We start from the raw sequence: 23,048 nt of genomic DNA on the forward strand, positions 1-23,048 counted from the left end.
AGACCTTTTCACTTCATCCAAAAATATAATTGTCATACTATTACATGCTTCCAATTTTTTCATGGCCTCTTTAGAGATTCCATGCCTCCACTTTTTCTTCCTTGAGCTGCCACCACCTTCTTTACAGTCGCCAGCAAGAGGTTGTGGATTTACCATTGAATTCTCTGTCCAAAATCCACTCTGATGCAGTGCGACAAGTTCCTGTGTGGATATATCTGTCCCTCTTGCTATTGGCCAAACATTTGGAGCAGGAGGTAAATCTTTGACTTGTCTTTTGATTGATTGGGTATGCAAAATATCATGATTACAACACCATAACCATTGCTCGATTGTTTTACCCTTGAACATTCTTTCGGACCATATACATGGAGCAACAAGACCAATTGAGCGACTATGCAAGATATTGTCATAATTTTTTCTCCCTACTGTTCCAAAACATTTTCTTTGACTTTGAATGGGCATTCTCCTGAGGGCCCACTGAGTGCGTGGCACATCACTCTCAAACACATTGTTTGTTTTAGATAACAAAGGTGTGGTTGTTTCTTTTTGAGATCCAATATCATCATCACTGTCACTAATTTGTAGCGGAATGTTAGAAATACCTGGTCCTTGGGTATCAAACTTGATTTTTTTTGGTCGACCGCGATGGTTTCGTTGCTTAGATTCCATGACATATTCCGGACGATGAGAGCTACTTGTTCCTGTTTTGCCCCTCTTTTTGCGTTGTACTGTTTCCTTGTCTCCATGCAAAATTGGCTGCGCATACATGGGAGTCCCTGCAACAGCCTCGTATAATAGATGGGCCACGTTGGTTGGAGTTGGAGTTTGCTGAGATTCAACTCGAGAAAGCAAGGTCTCCATTGTGGGACCCGTTCCTATATAACGCCCAGTAGTATATCCCAAACGCTTTGCACATTGAATATATGAGTTTATAACATCTGTTACACATGCATCATACAAGGATATTTTTCTCTTTTCACCTTCACCTGTTAACCAACTGGCATGTACACTTTCTGATAAATTAACATTGGGAATTTGTGCCCACTCCCACGGACTTAGACCACCCTATGAAATGCAAAAAAACATGAATTAAAATTTATAAATTTCATGTATGAAAAGACTTTTTTTCTAAAAATATAGATTGTCATAAAGGTACTTACATGTGTTCCAATTTCTCCCCAGTGTGAAATTCGTTGCTCCCACCATTTAAACCATCTGCTCACTCTTGTGATGCTCTCTGTAGATAGATGTTGTCTCCACCACTTTTGAATTGAAAGTGCCTTTTGAGATGCAAGCACAATGGTCTTACAAGCTCTCTAGTCCTCACACATATCAATGTGTTGATTTGTTAGATGTTGAGGTATCCACTTTTTAGCATATTTGTGGAGACTCTGCTCCCAATGAAATAGGCATGATCGTTCACGTCCCTCCATGATATTATCTGGCCCGCCATTGAAGACTGTTCGAATAGCATTCCAATTTGCACCAGCTTCATCAGACATAAAACCTGCAAAGTCAGCTGCACCATGTCCGTACTTTTCCATTGTTGAATTAAGGCTCTCCAAAAAAATAACTTGAGTCTTTGCATCCTCCTCTTTAGTTTCATATATAGCAATTATTTGTAGTGATCGTATGCTGCAAGATATTCAACATAAACATTTTCACACATCTTCTTTTATTTAATGATAAAAAAATACTAGATATTTAAATACTTCAAGATTACCTTGGATCATAAACTGAGCATGACATTGTTGCCCATCCATCTATTCTATGGGTAAAATCAAAATGTACCCACGCATTTCTCAAGTCACCAGTTTCAGTTCTTTTCATCCGATTTACTAGATCAATCCCAGAACCTGGTCCTTTAGTGGACATTTTAAATAGGAAGCACTTGTCATCCTCTTCACCCTGTCCAGGAAATCTACTCCCATGAAAAAAAGGAAACATGCACTTTTTTTGAAGCAATAAAATATTATCATATCCATCCCCAATAACAGCACCTTGACTCTTTCTCTCCTTTGAAACAATTGAAGAAAACCTACACGATGCATCACAAGAAGGCTAAATTTATAATAGTTAAAAAAATAACAAATTCAAGGAACCAAATTGAGTTTTCTTACCCTTTGGTTTGAACCAGTGGCATCATTTCTTCCAAAAAATCATTGAATTGTACATCGGATGTAGCTTCAGCTTCCTCACCAATCAAGGAGTGAAGAACAAGTTGTTGAGCCACCAACATTTGAATTTTTCTTGGGCCACTCTTTTCTATTTTTAGTACTGCACCTACCAGTTTCCGCACTCTTGAAATAACAACGCTAGAGGTTCCTGCCTTAACATTATGACAATGTTTACCAACATGTATTGCCAGTCGCGACATTGTACCATCTCTGGGCAAAACATAATAGATTTTGCAGGGACAAGCAGCAACACAAGTAACAACCTTCTGACAATAATGACAAGTTATTGTTGTATTCTCTTCCATTGCAAGGTAGTCCTTTTTCACCTGTCTGTCCAAATATTCATGAAAATCTCTACTATTGAATTCTTGTTCCTTAATATAATGAGGACACGTTGAATAATTACACTGCATGAATCCCAAACAGTGGCTTAGGCGAATTGTGCATGCTATTGCCATGGTTGTCATAGATGGGCGAGTCCACAAGTGACTATCAAAGCGTTGTTCCATCCCTGTCATTCGTTTTGTTTTATCCTGAGTCGCAGGTAACTCAAAACACAAATTTCCATCATAATGTTGTGGAAGTTCAGCAACTTGCAAAGGAGCTCCACATAATGTTAACAGATCATTTAACTTTTTTGCCCCTGGATTTTGTTGAATCCAAATGACGATTGACTCAGTTTTGAGCTGTCCTATATCGTCACCACTACTTTCAAGATACACAATGCTTAAAACATCTTCAGATATCTCTTTGTCATTTCCTTTCTCATTGTCAGATACCTGTATAAATGTGTCTGAATGAAGCATCTCAAACAAGCTCGAAAAAGAACCATCTATTAAGAAATGCTGATGACCTTCTATATCCCACTGTGGTTGCAGCAAGACTTTTGTTTGGCCACAATCACTTTCAATAAGAGCAGATAGTGACTGAAAATGGCAAGATGGAGGCCGCAAACTCTGCAAATAGTAAGCACTAAGCAACAATGAGTTTCCCTTCAACTGAATGTCGCGGTTGACTATCTGACCACCAACCTTCCAAGTTATTGTTACTTTCATGTTGGACATATTCTCTCAAGCAACAGATTACAGGGTGGAGATGCGAGAAAACTGTGGTGGATTAAGTGAAGGTGGTGAAGGTTAATGAAAGTTAAAGATAAAGTGAAGGTTAATGAAACTGGTGAAAGTTAATGAAAGATGTGAAGGTTAATGAAAGTGAAATATTGGTAGGTAGATGAAAAGACAGTTGCATAAGATCTTGTGACGGCTCAAAGAATAATGAAAATCATAATTGAAGAAGTGCATTTAATATATGACGGTTCTGAATGTATGTGCAGTGGAATATGTCATCAAATTTGAGGGGCCATTTAATTTCTAAATGGTGGTTCAAGGACTGCATTTAATGCAGTCTAATAGTGTCTTCATCTTTTGTGTATGTGTGTGTGTGTGTGTGTGTGAGTGTGTATATATATATATATGATTGTGTGTATAAAAAACGTAACATTCTATATGACTGACTTTGTATAAAAAACGTAGCAATTTTTTTAGTTAAGTTATATATATGATTCCATCTTGCCATTTTATATATATGTGTGTGTGTTTTTGGTAGTGTGTATATATAATTATTTTAGTTAAGTTATATACATTACTCTGCGTGTGTATAAATGATTTTGTGGGTGTGTGTAAACAACGTAGCATTTTATTAAGTTAAGATATTTAAGTTAAGTGTATGTGCACATAGTTTAAGTTAAGATATTTTTTAAGTTGAGTGTATGTGCATTTTTTAAAGTTAAGATATTTAAGTTGTGTGTATGTGCACATAAGATATTTAACTGTGCACATAGTTTTTACATTTTGTGTGTGTGTGTGTGTGTGTGTGCATGACTTAACTTTAAGAATGCTACGTTTTTTATACGCACAAACACATACAATCATTTTTTTAAATATATGGTTGTGTGTGTGTTGATAGCGGGAAAAAGAGCAGTGCAATCGGGTGGCCTCTGTACTCGTGCACACTCCACAAACCACGCCTCATGCAAACAAGCAAAGAACAAAACAAAGGGGGCACCACCCTAAATTAAGAGGTTTAGGGACCTCACACATAGTGCACATAGGCAAGTGAGACTTCTGGCATTATGATGGCATCAAAACATATGGCAAAACACATAGAAACGAAGCTTAGGGACCTTATGTAACATATATATACACAAGACATCAGCTTAACAATACAACCGCATCTGATCATACATAACAAGGATATAGAGAAGCAAGCCAAGGATGGCATAACCCCTTGTCAAAAACAATCAACCCAGCAAGTAGGTATGATCCTACTAACAACACATCAATACCTTAGAGAACGATGGCGAGGATGGTGGCCATGGACCATGAGAGAAGACTCCTTATTTAGGTTTTAGGGCTAGTAATGTAGCATACTAGAGGGAGAGAGAGAGAGAGAGAGGGAGAGAGAGTAGAGCTCCATCCATAGCTCCTCGTTGTGAGCAATGTCGTCATAGCTTCGTTGCTTGGTGAACAGGGTGAAGTGTTGGTTTTGAGTGAGAGAAGGCCTCCTTATATAGGTTTCTGAGAGGGTTTAGGATTAGGGATAAACATGCTTAAATCCGCTGATTGGGGTTACTTTTTGCTTAGGGTGGTCAACATATTGAGGTCACCTGATATGTCACCATCAAGATATTCTCTAGAGTGATGTGAGAGGGGAGGGTAAATGCTGATTTTTCTGATTGTGACACATGGGGATAAGGCCTTGACCAGCATTTAAGAGCAGGTAAGGTGGCTGTTGAAACTAGAGGTTCTGCACATGTAAGGGGGGGACCTGCTGGGTCCTCCTGAATATCAAATTCTCAAAAAATCCTCAACCATGGCTTCTTTTGACATGTGTTCTTTGAAAAAATCAGCATGTCTCTTTTCAACTCAAAAGTCTTTATCCCTGTTGACTCACCTTTACCATAAGATTTTCCCCTTTTCTCCTCCTGTAACTGCATTGTTGATGCCCAATCACTGCTTCTAGTAACAGTGAACTGTTACCTACCAAATACTTATGGTGCAGTAAAAAATATTTACCATGGGTAAAAAATGTTACTGTAGGTAAAAAGTGATTTGTATTTACCATGTAGGTGAAAAATATTTACTGTAGGTAAAAAATATTTACTGTGGTAAAAAATATTTACTGTTGGTAAAAAAGTGAAAACGGAGTATGCTGTGCTGTGAGTCCACACGAACATTCTCGTGTAAATTTCACTAGAAATTCACACCTAGAATGGGCTATTCTGTAAGATATAGGTTGTAGGCATGCATAAGAGCTCGTTCCCACGTATCTTCTGTCCATGGCACTTTTTACTCTTTGGTGCTTGTGAAGTAGATTTTTCTTCTCTTTCGAGATCCCTTGGACTAGAGTATCCTCATCTCCCCAACAACTGATTATGCCTTTATTGCATCTTCAAAAGGGGTCCTAAAAACCATGCATCATGTGTGTGTAAAAAACGTAGTATTTTTTTAGTAAAACTATATATATGAATCCATTTTGTGTATATCTTTGTGTGTGTATATACGTATATATATATAAATGAATGTGTGTGTGTGAGTGTTTATACCACAATATCATTTTTGTAATATATGGTGTGTGTGAAAAAAGTAGTAGTTGAGATGAAAGTGGAGTGAAGTTTAAATGGAGTTTTAATTGAGATTGAAGTGGAGTGAAGTGAAAGTGAAGTTTTTCTGTGAAGAAGGAGATGAAAGTGGAGTGAAGAGAAAGTGGAGTTTTGCTGTGAAGAAGAAAGAGTAAGAGAAGACAAGGTATTGTGTGTGTGTGTGTGTAGATTTTCTACTCACGTGTGTGTGTGTGTGTGTGTGTGCGTGCTTACCTGCGCACGCTCACCCGATCCACCGGAGGAGGTCCAATGGAGCTCCTATTGGAGCTCCCCCATGCCTTGAAAGGCATGGTGGAACTCCAATGGAGCTCCATTGGAGCTCCTCCATGCCTTGAAAGGCATGGGGGAGCTCCAATAGGAGCTCCATTGGACCTCCTCCATGCCTTGAAAGTCATGGTGAGAGGGCAGCGCGCGCTGCCTTCTCACCATGCCTTTCAAGGCATGGGGGAGCTCCAATAGGAGCTCCATTGGACCTCCTCCATGCCTTGAAAGGCATGGTGAGAGGGCAGCGCGCGCGCTGCTTTCTCACCATGCCTTTCAAGGAATGGAGGAGCTCCAATGGAGCTTCCATTGGACCTCCTCCGGTGGATCGGGCAAGCGTGTCCAAGTAAGCACACACACACACACACACACACACACACACACTCACACACACACACACACATCAAAACACTTGCACACATAGCACAAACACACACACAGTCATGTATACGCACACACATTACACTTGCATACACACACATACATACATACATACACCCACATATATAAACACTTGCATTCACAACATCAACACACTTGCATACATAGCACAAACACACACACAATCATGCATACAGACACACATATTACACTTACATTCACACACACACACACACACAATCATGCATACATCCACACACACACACACATATAAACACTTGCATTCACACACATCAACACACTTGCATACACACATATTAAACACACTTAGAGTAACAATTACAATGATGTAAGAACAGGTCGTTGTAGAGAAGAGGTATACAAATGTCAAAGTGGATTTGTATTTTTCCTTGCGTTGAGCAAGTTGAGAATGGTTTTTTTTGTAATTTGCATTTTACGCCGTTATGCTGCCGAAATTTAGAATTTTATATTTGTATTGTCATTGCTAAGAAGATTTTTGCTGTTTGTGTTTTGCCGTATTGTCAAGCATATACACACATACACATATAAACACTTTTATTCACAACATCAACACACTTGCATACACACACATATTACACTTACATTCACACACACATAATCATGCACACATCCACTTGCATACACACACATACATACATACATACATACACCCACATATATAAACACTTGCATTCACAACATCAACACACTTGCATACATACACATATATAAACACTTGCATTCACAACATCAACACACTTGCATACATAGCACAAACACATACACAATCATGCATAAAGACACACACATATTACACTTACATTCACACACACAATCATGCATACATCCACACACACACACACACACATATAAACACTTGCATTCACACACTTTAACACACTTGCATACACACTTACAGTAACAATTACAATGATGTAAGAACAGGTCGTTGTAGAGAAGAGGTATACAAATGTCAAAGTGGATTTGTATTTTTTCTTGCTATGAGCAAGTTGAGAATGGTTTTTTTTTTTAGTTTGCATTTTACGCCGTTATGCTGCCGAAATTTAGAATTTTATATTTGTATTGTCATTGCTAAGAAGATTTTTGTTGTTTGTGGTTAATAGATTATGGCTCGTACACCATCTAAACGTGGCAGGACAGGTATCTCTCAAAGTAAGTTCAAATACATTAAGCTATTTGTTTTCTTTTCTTTTGTCTCATTATACTCACTAAACTATTTGTGTTCTTATTGTTTTTTGCTTGTAGGAGTAGGATACACATTAAGGTCTGGCACTACAGGGCATAGGGCCAATGCATGATCTTCCATTGCTTCTTCCAATGTCCATCAAAAGGAGGATATTTTGGGTGATGTGCATGAAGAAGAGGATATATTGAGTGATGTGCATGAAGAAGAGGTGTTCATAGATATTCATGCTACATAAGGTGAATTGGTGGCTCACAGCGTGTCTGAAGCAACAACAATTGTTGCTAAACCTCTCGATCATTCAACAAGATTTGGAAAGGATGTTCATGGTCGAATATTAGAGGAGATTGTAGAGGGTTTTATTGTAAAGAGAGGTGGGGAACCTCCTCGAATTCCTCTTTGTAGATTGATGGAAAATGAAGCCATTAGAGCGGTGGGTCGAGGCACTGAGGGCTTGGTGAAAAGGTTTAAGATGTCTGGATACAGTGTGCTTGGAGCTCCATTTCTTGTGTCATTTAAGAAGCCAGGCCATGATCAACATTATGTTTCCGACTTAGAAAAAGATGAATGGGGACCTATTTGGCGAGAAATAAGCGATGATTTTGATAATTCCCTTCCCCTTGAGTGGGAAGACTTAAGGGGAAAAAAATTTATCGTTTGGGATGGTAATCACCGTTTGAAAACTTGGATGCGCTTAATAAAAACACGTAAGTGATTTCTTTTTTGTTTAATGTAAAGTTGACTTGTATTACTCTATGCTTTCTAATTTTCTTTTTTGTTGTTGTAAAATTTTCGATGATAAAGTGGAGACATTGTTCTGTGAAATGTCAATTTGTCTTTGTTGATAGAAGTGTAGAGGGGGAGCTTATGCTAGCTTTGCGCTCTCAAAATGAGTAAGCACATTTGTTGTTTTGAATGTTATTGATATTACTTTATCGATGTCATTCTACTGCCATTTAATTTAAGATATTGTGGTTTATGATTGGTAGAACCACTGTGAGCACAAATTTTGGGTAGGAGATCTTCTTGTTCCAAAAACTGGCTGTGGCAAGCAAAGATTCTTTAATGAAAGACTTTCCCCAAGATTGGATTTGATGGATAGAGGTAGAGCTTGCTTGTGAGAAGAAGGCATCTAAAGGGAGTTAGTACAACGCTCCTGCTCTTTTATTAGCAATGCTCATATGGAAGGTATATTTTTTTTCCTTAAAGTACACTTTTTATGTAATTTCTAAAGCTTGACATTATTTTGTAAAATCTTACTTTTTTTTTCATTTGCTCTACAAAAGGAAGACTTTGACTTGTCTCTTATCAAAGAGATGCAAGAGATCAATGATCCCTCGATTTCACTGCCAGAAAAGGAAATGGTTGCTCGAGGAAGAGTAGAAAAAATATTCAAAGAAAGAGCTTATAAGGTAAACACTTTCTCTTCTCCCCGTTTATGTTTGAATTTCTACAAAATTGTAAGTTGACATGTCATTTGAATTTGATATATTTGATTGAAAAATTGATTTGATTTGATCTCGTGCTAATGTAACATAGATGTTGGCCATTGCCAACCCCGCCAATGGCCAAGGGTTCTTCTCTTTATTATTTAACTTCAATTGGATAAGAGAAAAGGATCAAGTGGGCCTTACAAGAGACAAAGTCCACTCTTTGGCAACTTCTAAAATATCACCAGAGAGGTAATAATTTTTGGATAAAAAATACACATGAAATCATCAAATGAATCAATGCATTTATGGTTTGTTTATTGTTTGCTCTATAGGAAAAAGGAAATATTGCACTCTTTGATTCATTGCCGTGTAGATGATGTTACTTCTGAGCGTTATATTAGTGCAATGAAATTTAGAATGTACTTGCGTAAAGAGTGGTATTGGGGAAGTATCTTGAAGCAATGCTTGAGGATCAAAGGGAAAATGATTGAAGAAATGCCGGAGGGCTTTGAAGCATGGTTTCATCACCAATTGAGGGACCACATTGATAAAGCTTTTGTGGAGCTTTGGAGTAAGCTCAACACAAAAGAGTCGGATGAAAAAATTCCAGAGCTTATGGAATCTTCAAGGAGAGTATTATTCAGGTAATACAATTGATATCTTTATGGTTGTTATTCTATTTTTTACTTAGAGTTTGTATAATAAATAAGTCACTTAGGAAAGGAGCTCAAATAAAGTTAACTGCATTTTATGTAGATGGCTAATTCAGCTTTACGATCAAACTTTGTTGGAGAAGTTGCCAATTGCTGTTGAAAGTTGGAGGGACCTCTCTTGTGAGGAGTGTATGTATCCACTATGGATGAGAGATTATGGTTTGATTGCTTGGAAAATTGAGTATTGCCCTTGGTGGCTAGATTACACTCGAGGCACCTACCCACGTGATGAAGGGAACTTATATAAAGGTTATTTTTGGCATTTATAAAAACTACAAAATTGTTAAAGTGCTCATACTATTTAGATTATGTTTGTGAGAAATATATTTTTGTTTGCTTTAGAGCACGTTCTTGAAAGAAATGAAAATGGTATTGAGGAGATTGGCTCAGCTTCCAAGAAAGCCACCTGTTCGAAAAGAGTAAACAATAGTACAATCTCCTCTATAAAGAACGATTGGATTTTGTTAGATCCAAGAAGCCCAAGAAGTCTCCCAAAAAGAACCAAAAATGTGCTCAAGGCTCCACAGGTAAACTTGCTTGTATAGATATCTAGCTGTCACTTTCTTTCTACTCAACAATTCTTGATGAAATATTTTATTTTCTGATTATGCAGTGCCTTCCATAGATTGTGATGTGAACGTTATTGGGAACATGCTAGATGTTTAAAAAATTTCTCTCGATGATGAGAAATGGTAAACACATGTGAAAAGAAAGACTAACTATGTGTGGTGTGTGTTGTGAATGTTTGAAATACATTTATTTGATCGTATGTAGGATCTTGGATTTTCTTCATTCAGCCCATGTTGATGGGGAAAAGAGCAATGAAGTGGCCTCTCTTTTGTTTGCGGATTTTCCAACAAACTTTAAAGTTGAAAATTTTTCAGAGAACGAGGTATGCATCCTTCAAAACCACAATGGACAGTCTATGATAGTTTTGGAACTTTAATTAAATTAACAATGCGTATTATGCAGGTCCCTCCATGGAATCAATTCTCTCAAAAATTAAGTAAGAAAGTGGCCGTAATAGCTTCAAAGTATGTGGCAGACAATGGGTGGTACATCACCCTAAGCTCCACTGATCACTTTGGCATTGTGTCTAGCCATGCCATCGAGATGGGATTCAAAATGATGCACACCATCCTTATTTTGATCCCCGATGGTTATGTGCGAAAGACCATTGAGATTGAGAGAGTAAGTAAATTTATTTGTTGATTGAAAAGCATGCTTGTAGTTTTCTTCAATTAGATCACATTCTAGTTGTAATTTGTAGGTGGAAACACTATTGCTAGGATTGTTTTATCGTAAGGGTCAACGTCCTATCTACGATCGACGAGATGGAGAGAGCGTGGACAACAACTCTTTCGATGCCAAGTCCGGAATACTGGTGGAGCGCGTCGACGGAGAGTACATTGGAGGACACGCTCTTAGAGGTGCCGCCGAGCGTAGCCTTGACTTCTTTCGGTAAGAATATATGCTTCCTACTATGCGTTATTGGACTATGTTACATAAAGTAAAAATACGCATATTTTTTGCTTTTTTTAGCTGGCTTGTGCGGACATTTACTGTGGAGCACACCTACATTGTTGATATGTTTTCTGGATGTGGTGGCTTGGGCAATGTTTGCGTTGAGTTGTCTAGACACTGTCTCTGCATAGATAGTGATCCAGAGGTCTTCCATCAACATCTTTCACGCTTCAAGGCTCCATGTGTACGTGCTATTTCAGCAGTTGATGCAGATAGCGATGAGGAGACTGATTGGCAACAATATGAGCCCGGATCACATTGCCCTTGATTGACATAAACATTGGTATTATCTATCATTTTTTCTAGTTTGTGATTTTTATGGAACGACGTGTGACCATGGTGTTTAGGTGCCACTTTTTTGGTATTACTGAAGACATGTTGTTGGTGTTGATCGTCCTTATCAATTCAGCCATGATTTCATATTTATTATACTAGATAGAAGTTTGTTGAGAGCTTTGGATTTACCAAAGTAATATACCAACATATGATTTTTTGCTTATGTAATTTCTTCTTCCCGTGAGCATTCGCTGCTGCACGGAAGCAAGTATGGAATGGGAATTTTTTTAGTTTGAATTTTCATACCGCTATGCTACCGAAATTTTGATTGCTTATCAATATCATCATGCTTTTTGTTAATGTTTGAAAACATAATCATGATTTCACGTATACAGAAAAGTTAGTCAAGCTTCACGGAAGCAAGTATGGAATGGAAAATTTTTTTGTTTGTATTTTCGCGCCGTTATGCTGTCGAAATTTTGATTGCTTGTGAATATAATCATGCTTTTTGTTCATGTTTAGAAACATAATCACGGTTTCATGTATACACAAAAGTTAGGCAAGCTTCACGGAAGCTAATATAGAATAGGAAAGCTTAACAAAAGTTAGGCAAGCTTTCACAAAAGCAAGTATAGAATGGTTTTATTTTTATTTTTCACGTTGTTATGCTGTCAAAATTTCATTTGCTTGTCAGTATTTCTTTACACTGTCGGTCTAAGAATATATATAGTTTTATATATAATATTTATATTATATATATAATATATTTTTATTTATTTATTTATATGTGTGTGTTTATGTACGTAAGGAGATCTTCAACTCGGTAAAGTGTTTTTAAGTACTTGTTTATACAATATATATAGTTATTTATACGTGTGTGTTTATGTACGTATGCAGTTCTTCAACTTAGTAAAGTGTTCTTAATTACTATTTTATATGCAAGAGTCTATGCGTGTTTCATTACTTTGAGGTCTTCGCCCAAACAAGTACAACCATCAATATTTTTTAGATTCCTAGTTTCAAATTGGCTTATTAGGCATTCATCCTTGTTTGCAACAACACCTACATGGACAGGAAAGTATATTCTACTAAAAGTAGGGTAAATACTAAAGACATGCTCATCTTTTTCTTGCATTATATAAAAAACTCACATAGATTTTCTTTACATTTTTGGCTTTCAAATAGCTTGTAGTTACATTTGACGCTTCAGTTTAGCTACAAGATATCAACAATACCCTAAATTATGACAGATCTTGAAGATGTGTTAGTAGACCAGGCCGATTAAAAGTATCACAGCTACTTCAATAATAATAAGTCAGACAGAGACATATGAATTATTCTCGCCAAGGCGCTGAAGAGTGGAACACCATCATATAGTTAAAATAAGCATCATATAATTAAAATAAGTTGTTTACATGATTACGTAGGGAATCAAACCTGCACACACACACACACACACAATACAACTTGCATCACACTAGTACAATTTATCATGTGCTAGTGCATATTTATTTAACTATATTATTTAGTGCATAATTATTTAAAGCTTGCCTCAATCTTCTACCACATTAGAGCCAGAGATGTCGACCAGGTTGATTGTGCATTTGCAGACAAGCAAATGGTCAATCTCCGCCTGTAAAGCGGCCCTTCGAGAGCTATCTATGTACCCCCATGTCTCCCACTTGCCCAGAGCTTCTCGCATTGTCTCAAAGCCATCATTGAGTTCCTGGTCTCCGGTGTTGCGAGCGCGATTAAGGTGGTTGAACATCCGGATCGCCTTGTTTGTGTCACGCTCTCTTTGTGTAAACGTCTTCTTTTCTTCAAGGGGTGCGTTGCGGGGGAGTTTGTGAAGCTCTTCATGGATTTTTGCAACTACCTCATTACCAGTACTAGCATATCCTATAGGCATTGTATAAGTACAGGGAAAATGAAAAAATCTCTCTTGATTAGCACCTCCGATTCACTTGTGCAGCATATGGTGCTTGCCTTGTAACATTTATATAGGCTAAAGCACCATGCTCTCAAAAAGCATTGATAGTGATGGAAGAGTGGCATGTGTTAGTGACATGAGGGGTCCCACGCAGCATATGCTAACTGCTAAATTGGAACGTGCAATAATATATGCATGATTTGTCAATATGAATATTATAATCGTCTACTACTCCACCACTAACTTTTAAAGTGGGGTGTGCAATAAAATATGCATGATTTGTCACTACGATTATTATTCCCCTATAAGATTTATAAGCATCTAAAAGTGCAATGAGTAGACAACACTAACTGCCTCTCTAAGGGCTCGGGAAACACTATGATTATTATTCTTCTATGAATACTATAGGCATATAATAGTGCAATGAGTAACCACCACAAACTGCCTCTCTAAGGGCTCGAAAAACATTATTTGTGGACCCGGATTTGGAACCTTTTCACACGCATATGAACAGGAAAACTCTCTCTCTCTCTCTCTCTCTCTCTCTCTCTCTCTCTCACACACACACACACACACACACACACACACACACACACACACACACACACACACACACACGTGAGTAGAAAACGTGCACACAACCTCCTTCTTCACAACAAAACTCCACTTTCATCTCAATTAAAATGTGGGATATTTATAAAATATATAAATTAAACCAACACATAAACAATTCTATACCAAGATACTAAATGAAATAATTTGAACCGGCTTGAGAACCTTCTTGCCCAAGCTTGAGCCGGACTTTTTTCATTTTGAACCTATCTTTCCTCTCTCCCCCTCATCTCCCACTCTCTCTCTCTCTCTCTCTCTCTCTCACACACACACACACACACACACACACACACACACACACACACACACACACACACACACACACACATGAGTAGAAAACGTGCACACAACCTCCTTCTTCACAACAAAACTCCACTTTTACTTAACTCCACTTTCATCTCAATTAAAATGTAGGATATTTATAAAATATATACATTAAACCAACACATAAACAATTCTATACCAAGTTACTAAATGTAATAATTTGAACCGGCTTGAGAACCTTCTTGCCCAAACTTTAGCCGAACTTTTTTCATTTTGAACCTATCTTTCCTCTCTCCCCCTCATCTCCCACTCTCAGGCTCTCTCTCTCTCTCTCTCTCTCTCTCTCTCTCTCTCTCTCTCTCTCTCTTTGTCGGTACTCTCACACCCCGATCCTATCTCTATTTTACAAGTATGTTTTTCTCTCTCCGTCTAATCCTTCTTCTCTCTCCTTCCCTCGGTACTTATTTAACATACCACAACGCCACCTTAGAGAGCATACATATAAGTGGAATCCATGCTTCTATAAACTCGAAAAAGCATCACCTGTAGCAAAAAAACACGAATTGATTAACTCGCAAATAAAATTAACCTGTAGGGAATTAGGCCCAAATTAGAAAGTCTAAGGGTGCAAGTGGGAAGAGAAGGGAGGAGAGTGGAGGACTTGCCCCACATGCTCTCATTCCCTCTTGAGGGGGTAGGGTATATATATAAGAGTGAGTTTAGTATATATCATAAGACTGAGGACTGAGGCCTGGGCCTGGGCTTGGGCCTGATCCCGATCAAAATTTTAGTGTAGCCCCCCAGTCGCTCACGCTTAAATATTTTTCGGTTTTTTTGGTTGATTTTTTTGGTTTTTTTTAAAGGCGACGATCGCGCGTGGTTTAGGTGACCCTTTCTTGGCCACACACACTGTCAACACCTACCTAACCTCTCTGTCAACAGCTCACTACCTTATCTACTTACTAACAGTGCTGCTAACCACTAACTAATCTACTACCTAATCTGTTAACCACTCTGCTAACTGCTTACTGACAGTGGGCTAACTGTCCACCTACTTCCTCTCTCACAACCTTACTGTGCAAAGAAATGTGCAGGCAAACCTTGATAGAAAACTGTGTACAGACTGTGTGCAAACAGAAATTGCTAACTGCCTTCCTACTTATTCATTCACTGCGAACAAGCTAACAACTACTAATTGTGCAAAGACTGTGTGCAATCAGAAAACACAACATTATGCAGAAATCACAGAACTTGCAGACAATACAGAAATTAACAACTTGCATAAAAACAACTCATTCCTCTTCCTCTTCCTCTTCTTTCCTACTACAAACAACTCATAGGAGAAGCACAAAGTGCCTCTTGGGCTTAGTGCAGGGCGATTCCCCGAAAACGGCGCCAAAAATGTGCGCTCCTTGCCGCACTGTCGAAGAAAGGGCCTTGCCTAACACTGTGTGCGAGCCATAGACGGCTCCAAGCACACAACTAGCTTAACTAGTAAGCTCAAAGAAAGCGATGGTGTGTCACTCACTGCTCTACGCTTGCTTCGTGGAGGATTCCTCGCTGCGAAGAAGAAGGAGCCGCCGCTTCGCCGCGCTCAACCGCTTCGCCACCGCCGTGCCGTCGTTGCAATGCTCGATCGCACACACACACTCTCTCTCTCTCTCACACACACACACACACACACACACACACACACACACACACACACACACACACAAGGAGGTGAAGAAGAAGAAGATGGAGATGGAGATGGAGCAAGAGCACTCTTCTATTGCACAAATGAGAGAATGAGTGAATTTTAGGTTTAGTTGGCTTTTATATGAGCTCACCCCATTCACACTTGGGCGCCCATGCTTAGCCAACTAATCCCTTGAATGTCCCAGTTAGAGTGCGCCTCTCATCGGCGATCACTCTTACCCTTTTCCTATTGGACCGACAAGCCCAGTACCTGACTCTACCAAATAAATAATACAATTTCCACCGTAGGTTACAACGTCCGTCTCGTAGGTGATAGGGCGTGTGTGAGCCGTGAGGGTTAACATCCATATTTGCAGGCTCGCGGGTTTCATCTACGACAGATCTGCCCTGCAGGCTGAGTGAGTAGGGCCGCAGGGCCGCGGGGCTCATCAGGGGGAGACTGGGGAACGGCATGGACAGCGCGTAGGGTTAGATTAAGGTAGATTTTTTGCGCGCTCTCTCTCTTTACCAAATTTGTAGCAGCTCCATGGGGAGGGGGGTGAAGCTCGTGATGGCCATGAGGCATGGGAGGAGGGGGACAAGGGACTGGTTAAGGAGGGGGTTAACCATCTTTCATTAGGGGGTCATTGGGGGGTAGGTTATGGGGAGGAGGGATGATTCTGTAGAAGGGTCAAGGGAGGAGGGGGCCTTGTATTAAGGGCATCATCACCATAAGGAGAGAAGGGAGAAGGGTGGTGATCAAGGTGGGGATGAGAAAGAAAGCTAGTAGAAGAGGAAGAGGTTATCATATCTTTGCCTGCTTGTAATCCTGTTGTTTTTCCTGCATCCCCCGTCGACCGGCACATTCCTCAATGCGTCCCCCTTTGTCCAATATCTCCGGCAGCTCTTGCAAAAGTACCGCGAGTGTAACAAGCTGTAATTATTGTAGTCGCACCTCGGACACCTCACTGCAGGGGGTTGATTGCTATTGGGATTAGTGTTGGTGCTGTTTGTATTGGTATTGCTGTTGTTATTGTTGTTGTTGGAAGGATTGTTGCTTAAGCTAGTGTTGTTTGTGTTAACTGTGTTCATATTATTTTGAGGTCTAATGAATCTTGGCCTTCCTCCTAGATGCTTTGCATCTTGTTCATTTGTACCTAGGATTCTTGCCTTCATCAACTCCGTGTCTTGCATGGCAACCTGCAAATCACTTTACCATGAACCCTCTCATTAAAATAAGAATATGAGCATCCAAACCTAGTAAGGCTAATGTTATCACCTCCGTGTCTTGCATGGCAACCAGCAAATCACTTTACCATGAACCCTCTCATTAAAATATGCATATGAGCATCCAAACTTAGTAAGGCTAATCTCCTTCTTCACTGTTGGTCATGTCCGACGTGGTTGGTTTTTTGTGTAATAATATTAGCAATTTGGACTTGATTCATAGCCGGAGCGTCCTCACTTGCGGTTGCAGCTAGAGGATACAACATTGAGCACTGCCGCGGAAAAATCTGACGAGCGGGCAACAAATTTGGTACACTCTATCAAGTTCACACAAATTTAAGTCGGAGCTTTTCAAATGCAATGGAAGTTCACTTAAATGCGTGTTATTATGGTGTTTGGCATGAAATGTAGCGACATTAACAAGTGGTGCAAATTGTAGCCATTGTTTGAATGATGGTGTATAATGCTTTTTCAAATCTTTATTGATGTAGACATTTATGGCTCCCAAAAGATGAGGCAACAAGTCAATCAAGAGAACGTTTGATTCTCCATGCATGACCTTGAGATCTGGTCCTTCCAAGAGAAGGCATCCAATCGATCAAGAGGCATCTTCTCATGCAGTTGCTACTCGTAGTCCTCATTTCAAACGAGGGGGAAAGAGACGTAGAAAATGCATCTTTGTTGATGATGAAGCTGTCGTGGAGGAAGGTTCTAACCATTTGGAGAGTGGGGATGATGTGAAAGGAGACGAGTCTCGAGAGCCGACAGTGGAGGTTGAAACAGGTGAGGATGTTGAAGATGAAGGTTTAACAGAGTTTGATGGGATAGGTGAGGATGATGTGGCCCAACATTCTCGACACTTGGGAAAAAAATCCCGCTGGGGATTATGAAGGATGTGTTAATTCAATTTTACTTAAAACGAAGAAGCAACCCTCCACTTATACCTTTACGTTGTTTGGTTGCTCATGAAGCTGTTCGAGTGGCTAGAGATTCTGCATCTTGGTTGATTCCTAGTTTTGACAATGTTGCTTACTTGGATACAATGGGATCTTTTTAGGTGTCGGTGAAAGATTCCTTCGGCTCTTACATGCCTATCACTCCTCTTGTGGAAGGTAGTTGGGATCCTATTTGGCAAGCTAAGAGTGTTTCATTTGATAATCAGCTCAATAAGGAGTGGCAAGAGCTTCGAGGGCGTTTGTTTTTGGTATGGGATGGAAACCATCGGCTGAAAACATGGATGCGATGCATAAAAGAAGGTAAGAATTAACATCGATGCACTAATTGTTTGTTAGATTTAGCTGTACCTTCTTTTTTGGCTAATTTGGTGTTCTTTTGTCAAGTATGGCATGATAATGAGGAATATCATGTGAGTGTGAGATGCCAATTTTTGGAAGTAGAAAAAAAAAAGAGGCCGAACTATTACTTGCTCTTGACACCACTAATGTGTAAGTTGTAAATTTGTGGCCTTTTTGTATTTCTAAATTAATCTCGCTTTAAACTATTATTTTTCATTTGTTTATATATTTATTGTAGCATTTCACGATCAACAGTGAAACCAAATCTTGGGCATGAGATATACATGTTCCAAAAATTTGGTATCGCCAATAAAGAGAGCATTCTTGCACGTCTCACTCAAGAGGACAGAAAGTGGACTGAGATAGAGATGGCAGTTGGGAGTAGATTATATCAAGGAGTTCCTCCTTGGTATAATTCTCCTTGTGTGTTGATTTCTCAACTAGTTTGGAAGGTGATTTGTTGAATTGAGTATTAACTATATACATTTTTAAATATTGTTTACGATTCATTCATTGAATGTAGTTGTGGTTATGTAGGATGATTTTAATGCATTTATTTCAAAGGAAACTGCAAAATTGAAAGCTCTTGGATTAGATAAGGTGGAGTTTGAAAGGCGATTGCAAAAGGCAACTAAACAAGAAGAAGCTCGATTGAAGGATAGAGGTTATAAGTTTTTGACAATTGCCAATCCCGTTCATGGAGAGGAATTTTTTGAGTTGCTCTTTGATGTGAAGTGGGATGATCCATCCATGGTAAAAATCACACGAGACAAGTTAAATGCTTTGTGCTCCTCAAAACTAGCTTCTGAAAGGTATCACACTTTTCAATACTTTTTTACTAGTTTTTTGTTTATGTTTTTAAATTCTAATGAAAATAGTGACATTAAAAGAGAGTTAAATTTCTCACAGCAAAAAATTTCTACATGAATGGTATATGAATATACTTATATAAGATGGTGTTTAAGTTTTTGATATATTTTGGTCTTTAATGAAGGAAAAAATATATATTGGAGATGATGAGTCTTACAAAGGCCAAAGATCCAGTCTTTTCCCACTTTGGTGATGTGAAGCACTTTAGGGCTTACATTAGAAAAGAAGTCTATTGGGCTCACATGCATGATGAAGCTATGTTGATAATAAGAAGGTTGGAGGTTGAAGAGTTCAAATTGCCAGATGGATTTGAAGCTTTTTTCAAGGTTGTTTTCTAAACTAGTCACTTTTTTCTATTAAATGTGGATTTTATTGCATTGTTTTATGATTTGAATGACTATCATAGGTGCAATTAAGAAATCATGGCTTGCAAGCTTTTCCTCAACTTTCAGGAGATATTAAAAGTGCAGGGGACTCTTCCAAAATGCCTGAGCTACAAGAGTCTTGTAAAAGGATTTTATACAGGTGAAATTTCATGAACCAACAATGTCTTTGGCTCTTATTGAAATTATTTTGCTCAAAAGATTAAATGTTGTTATGGTGTAGATGTATGTGTGAATGTGTTTTAAACGGTACACTTGCTACTATGCCTATGGTTACTGAAGATTGGTCAAAGCTAGAGGATGAAAATACTATGTATCCCGGTTCTATGGTAGAGAAGGGTATTTCTATGTGGGAGTGTAGAATTTGCCCATGGTGGTTGGACTACCCTTTGGGGGTGATCCCAAAGCAAGAACTAGACTTACATGCAAGTAAGTGTAACACTTTTCTTTTTACCTCAAGTTAATTCTCATATTATTACATTCTTCTATTATAATATATTCATTTTTCCTATTATCATTCAAGTCCACCAGTCTTGAACTCGTTAGCATTTAATCTCTCTCTCTCTCTCTCTCTCTCTCTCTCTCTCTCTCATGCATGAAAAAATGCACAAGAAAGTATGTTCTAGTTTTTTATAAATGACTTGAGTTTGTAAATGCTAAATTAATTTTCATTATATCATTAAAATTTTCTTGTGGTAGAGTTTTTGGAAGAGAATAAAGACAAAGATAAAAACCAATCTGCTTCTTTAGAGCACTTAGAAGACATGGATCACAATCATGACTTTGCCATGGATGGGGGCTCACAAAGAACACAAGAAAGAAATCACTCACTACCTCTTCAAAGAGAGCACCATAATCATACGAGTGGGTCAAACATGGGTGACCACAACAAAACAACCTATCCATTAGGAGGGCTAAAGATTGACATGCCTAAAGAAAGCAGTGAAAAAAGCGTTTCAATAGTGGTTGAGTCATTCATGGAGCGACCAACTTCATCAAGGCGACCAACCTCATGGAATACCGGCAAGTTTCTACTTGTTAAATATTTATTTTTTGATAGTGCAAAACAATTCTATATTACTTATAATTAAAATAAATTTTTAATGAAAAACTGTAGGTTTTCAATTTTTGACTGTGGTAGATGCTCTTCTAGTTGATATGGCTGATGTTGATGATTTTGCCATTCAAAGGTAAAAGAAAGGTTTTGTGGCTTGTGTTATCAATATCAATAGAATGTTCAAGGTGGATGGTGTACTAAAACAAACGTTTTGTGTGTAGCATTAAAAAATTTTTGAGCACTCAAAGTCTTGGCTTGTATCACCATTGTGGAGCACCTTGTCGTGAGGTGTTTCGCCTTATCTTTGCGGATTTCCCTACTTCTTTGTTGGTGGATGGTTTAGGCCCAATTCGAGCAGGTTACTCAAAGTTTTTGTTTATGCCTTTTTGTTTTGATCAATATCACTTGAAAAACTCATTCTAAACATCTTTTCAAAGGTGGATTAAGCAAAAAATTCCACAATGGAATATATTTTTGCCTTCTCTTGTGCAAGGTGTGATGGATGTAGTAGAACCTTTCTTGGCAGATGAAGGCTTTTTCGTGACTCTATGTCTTGCACAACATATTGGAGAGATTATTACCCATGATATAAAGGCTGGGTTACGACTTCATCTCACATGGACTCTCATGTGTAATGGGGGATATAGACACCCAAATACCCTAGAGGAGGTGAATCAAAATACCATGTTGTTGTGAAAGATTGCATTATTAACTTGATTTTGATTCAAGTGTGTACAATGTATGCTTATATGTAGGTAATTGATCTCACGGTGGGAGTTTTTTGTCGAGCGGATGTTGCTATACCCACATACAATAGGGAGGCAGGAGAGAAAGTCTCTCCTCGCATGTTTCCTGCATCACGAAGCTTTTTAATGGAGGAGCATCAAGAATGCACCATTGTTCTTGATATACCTATCAGAGGTGGAGCAGAGAGGTCACCCGACTTCTACAAGTGAGAGAGGTCACCCGACTTCTACAAGTGACACACATATTTTAAATTTGCATGTGTAGATGGCTCTTGGCAACCTTCACGGATGACTCAGATTATGTACTAGATGTGTTTTCAGGATGTGGATGTCTTGTCAAGGCATGTGGTGAGGTTTATCGATATTGTTTGTGCTTGGAAGGGGATGACATAGTCTATGAGGAGTGTCTCAAAAAGGTGGTTTGTGGTCCATATGTGGAAAAGAGAGTTTAGTATCACATCCATAGTTTTTTGAAACAATTATTGAACACACTCTCTATTTTTTGTTTCAAGAATGTTGACATAGGACATCTAGGGTTTTATTGTGCATGTTCTTGAAGTGATTTTAATTGCATTGCTTTTGTGAACTATCTACTCTTTCTAACATCCATATCAAACACTAATGCAGACACCTTGTTAAGATTTGTTTTGAATACAGATTTCTTTGAATGCTCTCTCTCTCTCTCTCTCTCTCTCTCTCTCTCTCTCTCTAGACTAGCATATTTAAAGAGAGTAAGTCTGAATAAGGATTTCTTTGAATGCTCTCTCTCTCTCTTCCCCCTTTCTATAGCCTAGCATATTTAAAGAGAGTAAGTTTGAGGCGTTTAATTATTCAATGTGAGGTGATGTTTTCCTATTGAATATTTCTAGGTGAATTGCAAGAATGTAAAAGATGTTGAAACAAAATGGAAAAATGCTTTAAATAAAGAAAAAAGCTCAAAATAGTTTTACATTTCATGAAAAAGCTCGAAATGGAAAGCTCGCAAAAAAAAAAGCACCCCCGCAAGAGCAATCTTGATCGCAAGGATATGGTGGCCAACACTTTTTGAGATGCCAAAGAATATGTTCGAAGATGTGATGCTTTGTCAACGAGAAAAAATGCAGACACGAATAGATAGCATGTCCTTAAGACCAATGATGGGGGCTAGAGCCTTTGCAAAATGGGGTATAGATTTTGTTGGACCGATACAACCACCTGCTTATAGAACCCAAGCTCAATATATCATTGTAGCTACTGACTATTTGACCAAGTGGTCTGAGGCTAAAGCAACTCAAAAGAATGATGCCAGAACCACTACTGCATTCTTATATGAGTATGTATTCACGAGATATGGACT

General features: G+C 38.6%; 2 protein-coding genes across 2 annotated transcripts; both read left to right on the top strand.

Moving 5' to 3' along the window:
* The first annotated feature begins 17,858 nt into the window (after nucleotides 1–17,858).
* On the top strand, nucleotides 17,859–22,164 carry LOC147428358 (uncharacterized). Its single transcript, XM_086497666.1, has 6 exons — nucleotides 17,859–18,189; nucleotides 19,979–20,051; nucleotides 20,133–20,222; nucleotides 21,614–21,635; nucleotides 21,722–21,918; nucleotides 21,978–22,164. Exons 1-6 carry the CDS (start codon nucleotides 17,916–17,918, stop codon nucleotides 22,162–22,164), a joined length of 843 nt encoding a protein of 280 aa, XP_086353792.1. The 5' UTR covers nucleotides 17,859–17,915.
* LOC147428359 (uncharacterized) lies at nucleotides 20,674–21,103 on the top strand. Its single transcript, XM_086497359.1, has 2 exons — nucleotides 20,674–20,932; nucleotides 21,027–21,103. The coding sequence occupies exons 1-2, from the start codon at nucleotides 20,674–20,676 to the stop codon at nucleotides 21,101–21,103; spliced, it is 336 nt and encodes a 111-aa protein (XP_086353485.1).
* Nucleotides 22,165–23,048: the final 884 nt, after the last annotated feature.

This window comes from Adiantum capillus-veneris, chromosome 23, assembly GCF_014529385.1.
Source record: "Adiantum capillus-veneris isolate H3 chromosome 23, ASM1452938v2, whole genome shotgun sequence".
Lineage (NCBI taxonomy): Eukaryota > Viridiplantae > Streptophyta > Polypodiopsida > Polypodiales > Pteridaceae > Adiantum > Adiantum capillus-veneris.